Here is a 14,623-nt window from a genome sequence, read left to right on the forward strand (position 1 = left end):
AATTCAGTGGTCTCTTTTTAAAAACAATAATGTTACTGGTAATACACATAGTGTAAAATTCACCCTTTTAAAAAAGTGTATGATTTGATGGTTTTCACTATAGTGACAGAGTTGTGCAACCATCACCATATCAATTTTAGAACATTTTCATTGCCCCTGAAGAAACTCCAGACCCATTATCAGTCAGTCCTCATTCCCCTTCCCATTACCGGTTTCTGACACATCCACTACTTTTTATTGCAGTGATTTTTCTGCTCTGGATATGTCATATAAATAGGAATATACAACATGTGGTATTTTGTGACCGGTGTCTTTCACCTCATGTCTTCCAGGTTCATCCATGTTGTAGTGTGTATCTTCAGTACTTTATTCCTTTTATGACTAGATAATATTACATTGTATAGGTATACTCATTTATACATTCATCAGTTGATGGGCATTTGGGTTGTATTACTTTTTACCTATTATGAATGATACTGCTGTTAACATTTATGTACATATTTTTGTGTGGACATAGCTTTTCCATAATCTTGGATGGAATTGCTGGGTTGTATGGTGACTCTGTTTAACATTTTGAGAAATTGTCAGACTACTTTCCAAGGTGACTGTACTGTTTTGCAATCTCACCAGCAGTGTATCAAGCTTCCATTTTTTCCACTTTCTCTCCAGTGCTTACTATCTATCCTTTTGATTTATCTAATCTACTGGGTGTGAAGTGATATCTTTTTGTAGTTTTGATTTGCAATTCACTAATGACAAATGATAATGAGCACCTTTTATGTGCTTTTTGGCCCTTCTTTGGAGAAATGAGTATTAGAATCCTTTGCCCATTTGAAAATTATTCATCTTTTTATTGTTGTTAGTGGTCTCTTATAACAAAGTTGGATGTTGTTAACGGATAAACAGCATCTGGTACCAAATGATGGTGGATTTTTCATGTGTATTAATGTTAGACTTTTAGGATGAACTAGTTGTTAATCAAGAATGTTTTAAAGTGCTGATCTTCATAAGTAATCCTTTTAAAAAGTTCTGCTAAGGTTTTACTTTAGGGTTTTTGGTACAGTCAACAAGACTTGACTGATTGAACATGCCTCTCTAATAATGAGAAGGCTAAGCTTAATATTTTTGTAATGTCAAAAACAGCAGCATTTTGTCATTTAAAACTCTAAGCATCACATTTTAATTACATTCATTGAGTCTTTGACTTAACCGAAGCAATTTCATCTTTTCCCAAGTAATCTAATCTACTTTGTGAAATGATTTCTGATATCTTTGTCTCATTTTTTTTAGGTTATCCTGAATACCACATGTTTAACAATTTCCCTTGCAACATTAGCCGTTGTTTTTCACTGCCTCCAAAAGATCAAAATTGCTCTGAAAATTGGAGACATATTTGATTTAAAAGAATAACTTTAACAAATGGACAATATGTCTATTACAAATACACCAACAAGTAATGATGCCTGTCTGAGCATTGTACATAGTTTGATGTGCCATAGACAAGGTGGAGAGAGTGAAACATTTGCAAAAAGAGCAATTGAAAGTTTGGTAAAGAAGCTGAAGGAGAAAAAAGATGAATTGGATTCTTTAATAACAGCTATAACCACAAATGGAGCTCACCCTAGCAAATGTGTTACCATACAGAGAACATTGGATGGGAGGCTTCAGGTTAGTCTTGTGCTTGAGTTTTTTTAATATCTTCTGTAGTGGCAGAGTTTTAAAAATTCTTGTTTCCTCTTAAGTTACTATGGGAAATTTAATGCTTGCTCCATTTCTTTAGATATTGTAGTACATCCTGTACCGATACATATTATGGGAGTATATGGAAGAATATATCTTAAAAGTTTTAAAATGTTTTGACTAAAAAAAAGTTCAGGGTAGAACATCTGAAAAATAAAAATAGAAGAAAACCCACATCTTAGCACTTTGGTATTCATCCTTGTAGCCGTTTTTTCTTTTTTGGTGTTACATGCACATTTAAAAAACTAAGCTAATACTCAGTCCTTTGATAATATAGAAATCTGATACTGTGTGTTTGGTATTTTTATATGAAAAACAATCCAGAAGATTTCAAGTATGTTTTTAAAACTTGAGCTAAAAGCTTATATTTACAAATTATCTTTTCACGGATCAGATTTTTCATATAAGACTACATAATATATCACCTGTGTTTAATATTTTTAAAGAAACTTATAGAAAGCTTATATTGTTAGATTTAAAAATTTTATTTCTAGGCCGTTGTCATTGTTGCTCAGCTGGTAAAGAACCTGACTAGTATCCATGAGGATTCAGGTTTGATCCCTGGCCTTGCTCAGTGGGTTAAGGATCCAGTGTTGCCGTAAGCTGCAGTATAGGTCATAGATGAGACTCAGGTCTGGTGTTGATGTGGCCAGCAGCTGCAGCTCCAATTTGACTCTTAGCCTGGGAACTTTCATAAGCTACAAGTGCGGCCCTAAAAAGACCAAAAAAACAAAAAAAATATTTTTAGATTTTAGGTATGGTTTCTTCATCAAACTCATACCTTTTTTTCCCTGTCTTTTAAAACCTGAGCATAAATCTTGAAATCATACCCACGTTCACTGCTTTGTGACTGTGGCCAAGTGAGTTATTTTGAGCTTTAGCCTTCTCATTTAAGAAATGGGGATTATAATACTGACTTTGTAGGACTGTAAGGATTAAGTGAGAATGTATAAAGTGCTTTGAATAATGTGTGGTGCATAACTGATGCTCAATAAATGGTCATTAATTTTTCCTAGGTGGCTGGTCGGAAAGGATTTCCTCATGTGATTTATGCTCGTCTCTGGAGGTGGCCTGATCTTCACAAAAATGAATTAAAACATGTTAAATATTGTCAGTATGCATTTGACTTAAAATGTGATAGTGTTTGTGTGAATCCATATCACTATGAACGAGTTGTATCACCAGGAATTGGTAAGTAGACTTTTCTTTTATGCTTAGAAGCACAAAGAGAAAAGACCTCAACAGTGTTTTAATTTTTTTTTCATTGTTTTAATTTTTCTAAGTTAAATTATAAATTTGGAGATAGCCTAGTACTTCAACTAAAGTTAAAAAAATCAGACTTTTAAACAAAATATAAGTATTTACTTTTTGTGTGTGTATCTTTCTAGGACTGCACTGAGGCATATGGAAGTTCCCAGGCTAGGGATTGAATGGGAGCTGCAGCTGCTGGCCTACACCACAGCCACAGCAACACCAGATCTGAGCAGCATATGCAACCTATATACCACAGCTCATAGCAACGCTGGATCCTTAAGGCCAGGGATCGAATCCAAGTCCTCACGAATACTAGTTGGGTTCGTTACCACACAGCCACAACGGGAACTCCCTAAATATTTAAATTTGAATTCAGAACAAATTTGTATTTTGACTGTTGAAGCTAAGTATACATAGTTGGTATTTTGCCCATTTAGAACATTGTTCTCGAAAAATAAGATGGAAAGCATTATAGAATTGAATACTTAGTTTATACATTGTTGAATAGCATTTGTACTACTGTTCTTGAATTGACATGGTTCGTGCAATTTTGAATCCCTGGCTTAAATTTACATTCTGTAATTTTAAATATAAAGAAAGTTATTTTCATAATAATGATTAATATTTTATTTTCTTCTCTCCTTTAAAAATATAAGATCTCTCAGGACTAACACTGCAGAGTAATGGTAGGTAATCTGTTTCTTGTAACTTTCTCTCTTTTCTTTAATCCTGTCCTCTTTATTTTTTATTGCCCTAGAACTGGTTTGTGTGGGTGCTGGTAACACTTATAAGAAGAAACTTACAGCTTTGGAAATGTAGATTTATTGGTGGGGGGCACGTATCCAGCGTTTAAAACTGGATTAAATAGGCTGTTGGCTCTTTGAATTTGAACTGCTATTTATGACTGAAAGTAGCCTAAACAATATGATAGGGGAACATAAAACATAAACAGGAAGAATAATGTTTAAATTGGTTAAAAACTGGCTATTTTGGAAGAAAATCTCACAGAACCTGTTGAAATATATATAACCTATGTTTGATAATTTAGAATCATGTGTAATGTTTAAAAACACCAAAATTCTAATTTTTCTTCATTTCAGCCTAACTTGTTTTTACGAATGACATAAGACTGCATTCTGTATTAATTTTTTTTTTCAGTTTTGTTACATTTTGAGTAAATAAAACAAGGCTACTTTATATGCCAATCACAGATGTTCTAATCCTATTTTTAAGTGTTTTGAGGTGGGGAAATGGAATAAATGGGGGAAGGGGATGTTTTTTGTTTTGTTTTTGTATAATATTTGAGAATATTTAACAGAAATCTGTTAAAACTTTTAGCTTTTTCTTAGAATATGTTAATGAAATTTTCTTCAGGAACTAATTAACTCACAGAGAAATTCTGACAAAACAGCCACTATCGTCTTAGAAAGGTGTGCCATTATTCTGGAGGGAAATTAGTGGCTTAGCACCTCTTTTGTTGCAGAATCTTAGAAATGGGTCAGAAATATCATCTAACCTTAAGATTTAGGAAGAGCATGAACGTCTGCTTGTTTTTATTCTCCACTTCTCCTCTGTGTGAATAATAATAAAGGAAGACTCTAGTGCCTTTGATACTTGTTAAAGGTTAATTGGTTTCTGAGAACAGGAGGTTAGTGGTAGAAGCTGTTTGGTCTGCAAAGGCCAATTTTAAGATTGGCCTTAAAATTGGGAAGTTCCATGGTGGCTCAGGGGATTAAGGATCCTGCATTGTCATTGCTGTGGTTTGAGTTGCTGCTCTGGCATGGGTTCAATTCCCTGGCCCTGAACAAAAAAAAAAAAAAAAAAAGATTAATTGAGTAAAGCCCAGCTTCTTCAACCACATGAACATTGATATGTCACCTCTTTTCCTTGAAAGTAAAAACTCTTCAGATCTTCACCATTCTCCATATGTTTTTGGAGAATGAAAACTTTTTGCTCAGTGAGTGTTAGGGATTGGGTGACTGTAGTAATAACTATATCAGAATCTCCCTTGGAGGTGATTGTGACAGGATCCAGTTCTGAAGACTCTTTCTTTTACATTGCTCTCTGTCCTAAAGTACTACTGTTAGGTGTACCTGTTATTGATGGGCTTGTGTGGGTTGATAGCCTCTTTTTAGTTGCTTTGCGCCTAACAGTATTCAGCCTTATGGATCCCCCTAGTGGTAGTTATGTAAAAGCTGGCTTTAGTGGCTTCTTTCTTCAGAAAACAGGTAGTTCTCACAAGATGCCCCTCTAGATTTGGACAGAGAAATATGGTAGCTAAAAGTTACGAAAATGGGACCATTTCTTCACTTTTGAGTTGGAATCTTTGTTGTAATCATTTCCAGCCTGGCTCACCTCCTTTATGAAACTTTTCATGACCACATTGACTTGTGTGTTCATTTTAACAAATATTTAATGAGCATGTATTGCCTGGTACTGTGTTAGTTTCCAGTGACAGTAGGATAAATAAAGTATGTTTTTTTTTCTACTCAAGGGAGCTCATAGTCTAGTGAAGGAAAGAAAAGGTAAATAAGACAGTGACAGTGCCATCAGACAAGCTCTGTGACCTGCTTGCTGGTTGTGATAAAGAGATGAGCTCAGTGTCTTCAGCTTTTCTGTCCCCATTTACTCCTCATAGAACATTTTACAATCACTGCATACATGTATTACTGCTCTAAAGGTTAAATCAAAATAGCTAACACTTTCTAAGTACTCATTTTGTGTCAGTGATTTATAAATATTATGTTGTCATTCTCATAATACTCCTACATGGTAGGTGGCATTATCCACATTTTATCAGATGTAGAGACTGGTGTCTGGAGAGGTCAAAGAACTTGTCCAAGATTAGAAAGCTAGGATGAACTGGAGTAATGTGTGCTCACTGTTAGATATTTAACAATAGACAAATATTATAAAAGACTGTAAACTCCATGGGGGCAGTGGTTTTTCTTTTGTTTATTGATTTATCCCAAGTGCTAGAACAGTACCTGGAACATAGGTGCTCAATAAATATTTTTTCAGTGAATTAATTTGTTGAATGCTAGTCCATAAAGAGAAATACTTAATAGGTTGGTATCTGTTTTCTGGACTTTAAAAATATATACTATATGTTTTTTTAATTTTATTTTTTTGAATAGGCAATACATGGTCCATAAATCAAAATACTATAAAAAGGTATACAGTGAAAAGAAGTGCTCCCACCCCTGCCCCCATTCCCCCCTACCTCAGGTAATCACTTTTATTAGTTTCTGGTGTTTCCTTCCAGGGTTTCTTTATGCAGAAATACATGTATTACTTCCCTTCTTTCTTACACAAAAAGCATATTGGGCACTGTTCTGGACCTTGCTTTTTTACTTTCAGTATATGATTTTTTAAACATGCATATGATCTTAGTGTACAATAGTGTTTTGTAACCTTTTTTTCTCTTGGCAAAAATGTATTGCAAACATCTATCCTTGTTGATACTCCGTTTTACCTAAGAAACGTATATTTTAGTTATTTGATTGAAGAGACCTGTACACTAGTAGGAGTCCCAAACTTGCATTTGGGAAGGTTTAGCCAGTAAATTAGGCAAGAAAAAGTTATGAGGCATAACTCTTTATTTTTTGTCTTTTTGTCTCTTTTTAGGGCCACACCTACAGCATATGGAGCTTCCCAGGCTAGGGGTCTAATCAGAGCTATAGCTGCTGGCCTACACCACAGCCACAGCAATGCTAGATCCAAGTCGTGTCTGTGACCTACACCACAGCTCATGGCAACACCGGATCCTTAACAACTGAGTGAGGCCAGGGATCAGACCCACAACCTCATGGATACCAGTCAGCTTTGTTTCTGCTGTGCCACGACGGGAGCTCCTATGAGGCATAACTCTTTAAAAGCAGAATTCATTCAGTTGTTATGATTACACATTAAGCCACAGGGTCAACTGGAAAGCAAAAACATGAGTATAATAAGTTGACTAGCTATTGAGTTCCCTGGTGGCTCAGCAGGTTAAGGATCTAGTGTTGTCACTTATATGGCACAGGTTTGGTCCCTGGCACTTAGGAACTTACACATGCAGCAAGTGTGGCCAAAAAAAAAAAAGTTGACTATCTGTATCCTCAAATCAATAACTTTCTCCTTATGTACTAGAAATACCAATGTCTTGGTAAAAAGATCCCAGTCACTATAAACAACAAAAACCCTAAAATTTCCAGAAATTAAATAGTGATGTCAGGATCAATATGCAGAAAATCATAGGACTTTATTGAAGAGTATAATTTAAAAAAAATTAAATACAGCCATACTCACTTTATGTCCCAAATGATTTTTTCTTTGCATTTTTATAACTTGGCCAACATTAGTGATTGAGTAGATAGATCCAGCTTTTTTTTATTGACACATGATATCTTAAGCTCCTATTGGTTACCTTTGGTTTCCATAGAATTTTCTAAAGAGAAACTCTTTAGAGTGGAATTTATGATCTTAAAAATATCAGTATCTTCATTACTTTTGAGTCATGAAAAAGTCCTTTAAGAGATTATATGTAGAAATCTGAATAACAGATTATTCTTACCTCTTTGAAATAGTCTCAGTTTAATTAAAAAAAAAAATAGCCCTGTAACTAACGGGCATTTATTTATGTGTAATAGAGTTTTTCAAAGATTGACCTAGGGAAAGTTACGGGGCACTATAAGGGGCACTATATGCTGATTGCTAATGGAAAAGACAAAGTCTTTTTGTGGTCTATTAATTGCTTTAAAAAGAGGACCTAGTATTAGAGTTCAGTGGTTTGTAAAATTCTGGGGTAATGTTAGTTCAGACACAGTAAAGGGTTGTAAACCTCAAAACTGTACCCTAAAAAGAAATGGGGAGGTTATGGGCAGAGACTCATTGATATTATAAATGCAGTTTCAGTTTTCTTTTTTTCCTCATGACAAAACCAACTAATTGTTCCCTGGTTTGTTCAAGGAAAGGTATTATATCAGCTAGCGTCTAGCTTTGCTTATTAAGGTGTAACTACACAGGTGAGAGATGTTTTACTGAGTTTTTTCACACTCTGCTTTATCAAACACTGTTATTTGGATTGAGTTTCTAGAAAGAAATTTCACTTTGACTCACCTTTTGGAATTTTTCCTGTTCTAATGTTTTAAGGGACATTCAGTATGCTTCACATTCAAAAATATGTTACTTAATAATTGTTGATCCCGGAATTGGATAGCTGTCAGAGCCCACTCATATTGCAAGTAGCAAAAATATAAAGAGTAATTACTTTATCTCAATTTGGTCATCTTAGCTAGGTAAACTTTTCCCAAAGCCATTTAATTCTTGTCTACTTTATATTATGCATTTAAGATGATTATTACTTATAGATTATTATAAGAATACCAAGAAACTAAAGAATACCTTTTCAGGACCATTGCTGGAGGTTGGCAATGTTTCAAGGAATCTGTCAGATTGATCTGATGCCATTATCTCTGGATAAATAACTTTGTTGTGATAAAATAGTATGCTTTTAAGATAGTTTGAGAAAATTCTGAGACTTATTTATACTATAGTTGATTTTATGTGTTATATTACTTAAAAGACTTTTCTTTTGTAATAGAAATTTGTAAGATACTAAAATATGTTTATTTTTCCGTTATAGCTCCATCAGGTATGTTGGTGAAGGATGAATATGTTCATGACTTTGAGGGTCAGCCATCATTAGCCACTGAAGGGCATTCAATTCAAACCATCCAGCATCCACCAAGTAATCGTGCATCGACGGAGACATACAGCACCCCAGCTCTGTTAGCTCCATCTGAGTCTAATGCAACCAGCAGCACCAACTTTCCCAACATTCCTGTGGCTTCCACAAGTGAGTTGTAGAGTCACATGTAGTCAGCAAGATGAATTTTCCTAACCATTGAGTGTTTATAGGTAGTCACTTGGAGGAAGTAAGTGTAAATTAAAAGTACTTTGATAGCTTTCATAGGTAAACAAGTGTTAAATAGGTTTTTTCAGTTGTCCTAGGAAAAAATGGTGTTTATAATTCATTTAAATGTTCTTATGCTGGTGCGTAGTCACTTGGAATTTAAATAATGATTTAAATTAATGGTCTAATTAATACTTTATTTATTATATGCAGAAGTCTCTTGAGCTTTCAGATGCATTTTAGGAGAGAAATATTTAAGTTGTTAAAAGTAGTTTTGGACCAAGATGTTTATAAAAATCTGTGTTAATGGAATTGCAACTTTCCTCTAATCAGTGTTTTTATTTTGCTTTATCTGACAGAATATTACTATTATAGTCATCTCAGTCTCTCATTGTGCAAACTTAGAAAAAGGGATCTGGACAAATTTGTTTATAAAACACAACCCTCAAGATAGATGTTAAATATATTAGTTTTGAAATAAAGCCAAATTCTACCTATCTCCCCCCACACCAAAAAGTCTGTTTTTAGGAGTTCTCATCGTGGCTCAGTGGAAATGAACCTGACTGGTATCCATGAGGATGTGGGTTCAATCCCTGGCCCCTGCTCAGTGGGTTAAGGATCTGCCTTGCCATGAGCTGAGGTGTAGGTAGCAGACATGGCTCAGATCTGGCATTGCTGTCTCTGTGGTGTAGACTGGCAGCTAGCCTGGGAACTTCCATATGCTGTACCTGCAGCCCTAAAAACAACAACAGCAAAAAAGTCTATTTTCAAAAGGTTCTTCGCATTATAGAGATACCCACCTTCCCTGCCATGTCATGGAGGTAGAGGCCTCTTAGGTTCAGCCTCTTTTTTTTTTTAAATTAATCACAGAAAAGGATCTTGGCATTTGTATGGTGTTATTTGCACCTAGTTGCTAAGGAGATTATCAAAGCCCACGTCAGCAGTAAATTGTTGGACTGATACTTTGTTAGTTGATATCAAAAGAAGCATCATTCTCTTTACTTTAGTATCAGGTCAGATTCAACAAAGAAATTTGATCTTTGGGATAAATGGAAGACTGATTTCTAAAATTCAGTTTTTAGTTTTCCCCTCTTTAATTCATTTTACCTCTGCAAATAATATCTTTTATCTCTTCAAACAGCATGAGCTGACAGTCTGACTATGGATAGCATATTCTAAGTGGGTCATGTAGGTTAAACACATACTTTAGAACCTGAACCTTTAACCACTTGGTGTTTCTGTTATCTATTCTTTATTTACTAATGTGGGAATGTAGTTGACAAACAGTGGGTGGAGAGGGAGAGTTAAAAAAGAAGGTGCACTATAGCCACATGAGCATGGATAGTGCCACTTACCTCTGTTGATACTACCTGGAGATTGAATTGGTGTGCCTCTGTTGCTGCTTACTAAAGTGACTTCATTTTTTTGTTTTTTGGTTTTTTTTTTTTTGTCTTTTTGCCTTTTCTTGAGCTGCTCCCGTGGCATATGGAGGTTCCCAGTCTCGGGGTCCAGTCGGAGCTGTAGCCACCGGCCTACACCACAGCCACAGCAATGCGGGATCCGAGCCGCGTCTGCGGCCCACACCACAGCTCATGGCAATGCCGGATCCTTAACCCACTGAGCAAGGCCAGGGACCGAACCCGCAACCTCATGGTTCCTAGTCGGAGTTGTTAACCACTGCGCTACGACAGAAACTCATAAAGTGACTTCATTTTAACTGTTATGTTCCTTGGGGTTGAGATTGAAGACAGAAAATGCTGTATGAATGAAATGAGGATAATTTTATCTTGGTTTTTTTTTGGATATATGTTCACAATGAGTTGTGATTACTATAAGTTGTAAAATTTGTTGTGGAATGTTCCCTTAGATCTCAAAAAGTATATTGATAAAATCAGAAGAAAGAAATGAAATTGGACCAAAATAGGGAAATTGGAAGACTGCTTTGCATGAGCTCATTTGGTTGTTTAATTTCATGTACTTGGAATTGTGTAATGGAAATAATTGAGGACAGGTAACTGCAGTGGGCTTTATGTTCATTTGGCACCTGAATATTTTCAGGGTTTATTTCTAAATACTGTAGTAAGTTAAAATAATATCTCCTGTTTAGTGACAATTTTTATGAGATAGCTAAGAGTATGTAGTATGCACAGTTGTTAAAAGCAAGAATAAAAATGTAATTAATCTTTAAAGATAACCTGCAAAAATTTGGGGGGAATGAGTAGGATGGGAGTTTGCCCTAAACATCATCTTTAAAAAGAAATAATTTAGAGAGTATTGAAATTAGTCTCTTGAGTTTTTACTTTTATATTCTTAGCCTTAAGGAAATGTGATTTGTAGAGAAAAAAATGTTCCTTTTCCTTGATACTTTGAGCTGTCTGTTGCATATGTGAGCAGTGGTGTCATTTACTTTATTCTGTCTGATTATACTCCCATTTAAATGAAAAAAGATTGAGGTAATGCTAGTAATATATAACAATTATGGAATTCCAGTGCTTTCCAAGTGAGCTGAGCAGATGACTTAATTAATACCTACTTGAAGAAATGAAGCCTTTTCCACACAAAAAGTAAAGCCTTAAAAATGTAAACAATATCATAGAATGGTTTTGAATGGAATAGTTAGTTCTCCTGGTGTATTACATACAAATAATTTCCTATAAATTCAGGGCAACTGATTTCCTGTAAATCCAGGAATATTATATGTTCTTAGAGGCAATTTTTGATATTTATTTATTTATTTATTTATTTTTGCACTTTTTTTAAGGGCTGCATCTGCAGCATATGGAGGTTCTGAGGTTCTGAGGCTAGGGGTCTAATCGGAGCTACAACTGCTGGCCTATGCCACAGCTGCAGCAATTCCAGTTCCGAGCCACGTCTGTGACCTACACCACAACTTACGGCAATGCGATCCTCAACCCAATGAGCAAGAACAGGGATTGAACCTGCGACCTCATGGTTCCTAGTTGGATTTGTTTCCACTGCACCATGATGGGAACTCCCAGAAATTGTTGATTTTTTAAAGTACCTGAAATAATTTCAAAATTAGACTGATAGGTTTTTTTTAAATTTTTTATTTTTTTGGTTTGGGTTTTTTTGAGCTACTGGACAGTGGAGCTTTTTTTTTTTTTTTTCCCCTTGTTTTCTTTTTTAACTTTCTCACCTTACTCATCACATTCCATTTAAAAGATTTGCCTGCTCTGTGTTTCTTTTACCAAACCCTAGCATTCTGCCATTACCAGTATCAGGGCTGATATATATAATGAACTTTCCCATTTTCAACATTTTCTTGAGCCTGGACTTTTGGAGTCCTAATCAGAAAGGTCCAGAGCTTTCTGGATGGAGTGTCCAAGGGTGAGCTGATGAGCTTCTGAAGAAGCTATTATGATATGTTAGACCTTTAGTGGGATTTTGCTGGCATTTGAAGAATATTTGTGAGGAAATGGGCCATTAAAATTAGCTAAATATTACTTAAAGATAGAATAATTTTGAACTACTTCAAGTTAAGTTTTGCTTTTATAGATAACTTTAGGGTTTTTTATTTGATAGGCCATGGGTGAGTTACATTTTTTGCTCATCTTTATAATTACGACTATCAGATATAACTGATCCTTCATTTCCTGTCTAAAACCATAGGATTGCATCTATAAATGTACCATATTAATGTTTTCTTGTTCCTCTAGGTCAGCCTGCCAGTATACTAGCAGGCAGCCATAGTGAAGGATTGTTGCAGATAGCTTCAGGGCCTCAGCCAGGACAGCAGCAGAATGGATTTACTGGTCAGCCAGCTACTTACCACCATAGTATGTACATGCTTTTTAAAGTCTTTTAAGTAGTTAAGAAAAAAAATAGGCAGATTTTATAAAAGCAAATTAATCCATGTGGGCCTTAATTTTTAGACAGCACTACCACCTGGACTGGAAGTAGGACTGCACCATACCCACCTAATTTGCCTCACCACCAAAACGGCCATCTTCAGCACCACCCACCTATGCCGCCCCATCCCGGACATTACTGTAAGCTCTTGTTTTTGTTGTAAGGGCCTTTTCTTTTTGAGAACTTTGTTTTCTTTCTTTTTTTTTTTTTTAATATTTTTACATCTTTTATTCATCTTACAATTTAGTTTTGTTAAATGATTAGTGCTTTTCAGTATTTTTTGTAAACAGTATTTTTCATAATTATGTTATCATACCTTTGTTTTAGAGAATTGCTGTTTATGAAATACTTTCCTTTGCTTGCTGATGTTTCATTATCTCCACATGGATTGCCATTCATTTGTTTGTTTGCTTTGTGTATATTCTTAGATCTCATGTTTATCTGTACATCCACCCTAACTGGATTGAAACTCCTTGAGTGTTAATAAGATCTCAAGGTTTCCCTTGCCATAGTATTCAGCATACCATAGACGCTCAGATGTTGAATCTGTCATTACTCCTCTGTGCAGGCTTGATTGTGAGGGATGCCCTACTGATAAGTATACCTTGTAGTTTCAAGCAGAATAGGAACATTGTTCATTTGGCTTAGTAAAATGAAGAGTGTAAATCTTTCATATATATTAAATTCCTTTTCCTCCATTGTAAGAATAATAGCACCAAGGGAAACTTGGAAAATACACAAAATAGTAAACAAAATAAAAGTTACCCAGAATTCTAGTACCCAGAGATAGCCACTTCCAGTATTTTTTTCACATTTTCCTTCCAGTCATATAAATGGGTATATATAAATTTGGGGGGAAGAAGAGATCATATTGTGTATATGTTGTTGTATCCTGCTATTTTACAGTTATGTTACTATTTTTCCATGTCTGAGAGAATGTAATTTTTAATGGCTGCCTGGGCCAGCATAGTTGTTAAGGGTGCTGAGTTTGGACCCTTAACTGGCTATGTGACAATTAGCAAGTTATTTAACCTTCCTAAGCCTTAAGGGTAATAATAGTAGTATCTATCTCAAGGGATGCTGTATGAAGTAAATGTAATAATTCATGTGAAGTGTTGAGCACAATGTCTTAACAGATAATAATCTCTCAGTTATGTTAGCTACTGTTCCATTATGTAAATATTCCTAATTTGGTAACTCATGAATACTTATTTTAAAGTGGACCTAACAGTTTGAATTAGTATTATATATTACATTATGTTATATTACATGTTAAGTAAATAATTCACTTATAATTTACATTAAGTTTTGCACATGCAACTGTTGTAAATTGTTTAACAGCACTTGGCATATAGCACTGTAATGTTAGCTGTTAACTGTCTGAAAAGTAATTCAAGAGTATTTGCTTTTTATAATTATAAAGTATATTAAGCTGTTATGTTTTTGAACATTGCATAAGCTTGATCTAAACAATTTCTACAGTATGATTAAGATTTATTAAAAGTTTTAGCATTGGAAAACTTTTAATAAATAAAAATGGATTTTTATTGTCTTTTCTTTAGGGCCAGTTCACAATGAGCTTGCATTCCAGCCTCCAATTTCTAATCATCCTGGTAAGTACATTTCAAAATATATTCCCTGTATATAACTTTTCTTTGTGGTAATTGAAACATACATACACACAGAAGTTTTAATACAATTGCAGGGTAATTTAACTTTTCAGATAAGTATAATATTCATTATGACATTACTTAATAGCTTACAGGTAAACAATATAGTCACACATAAACTGTCTATATTTGATTCTTTTTCATTGTCTCTGAAAGAAAAGATAAGAACTATATTTTCAGCTAAAATATAAAG

The 14,623-nt window shown here is 34.8% G+C and overlaps 1 protein-coding gene across 3 annotated transcripts in view; it reads left to right on the top strand.

Moving 5' to 3' along the window:
* Positions 1-14,623, top strand: part of SMAD4 (SMAD family member 4) — a 59,190-nt gene that overhangs the window by 14,412 nt on the left and 30,155 nt on the right. For all 3 annotated transcript variants that reach the window (XR_007132842.1, XM_047765149.1, XM_047765134.1), the window contains exons 2-8: positions 1,291-1,668; positions 2,757-2,931; positions 3,651-3,680; positions 8,621-8,833; positions 12,568-12,687; positions 12,784-12,900; positions 14,323-14,373. Coding sequence is in view for 2 of the 3 variants with exons in the window: in XM_047765149.1 (XP_047621105.1) it covers positions 1,420-1,668; positions 2,757-2,931; positions 3,651-3,680; positions 8,621-8,833; positions 12,568-12,687; positions 12,784-12,900; positions 14,323-14,373 (955 nt within the window). In the remaining variant the exon portion in view is untranslated. The remainder of the gene's footprint in view (positions 1-1,290; positions 1,669-2,756; positions 2,932-3,650; positions 3,681-8,620; positions 8,834-12,567; positions 12,688-12,783; positions 12,901-14,322; positions 14,374-14,623) is intronic.

Source organism: Phacochoerus africanus, chromosome 2, assembly GCF_016906955.1.
Source record: "Phacochoerus africanus isolate WHEZ1 chromosome 2, ROS_Pafr_v1, whole genome shotgun sequence".
Taxonomy (NCBI): domain Eukaryota; kingdom Metazoa; phylum Chordata; class Mammalia; order Artiodactyla; family Suidae; genus Phacochoerus; species Phacochoerus africanus.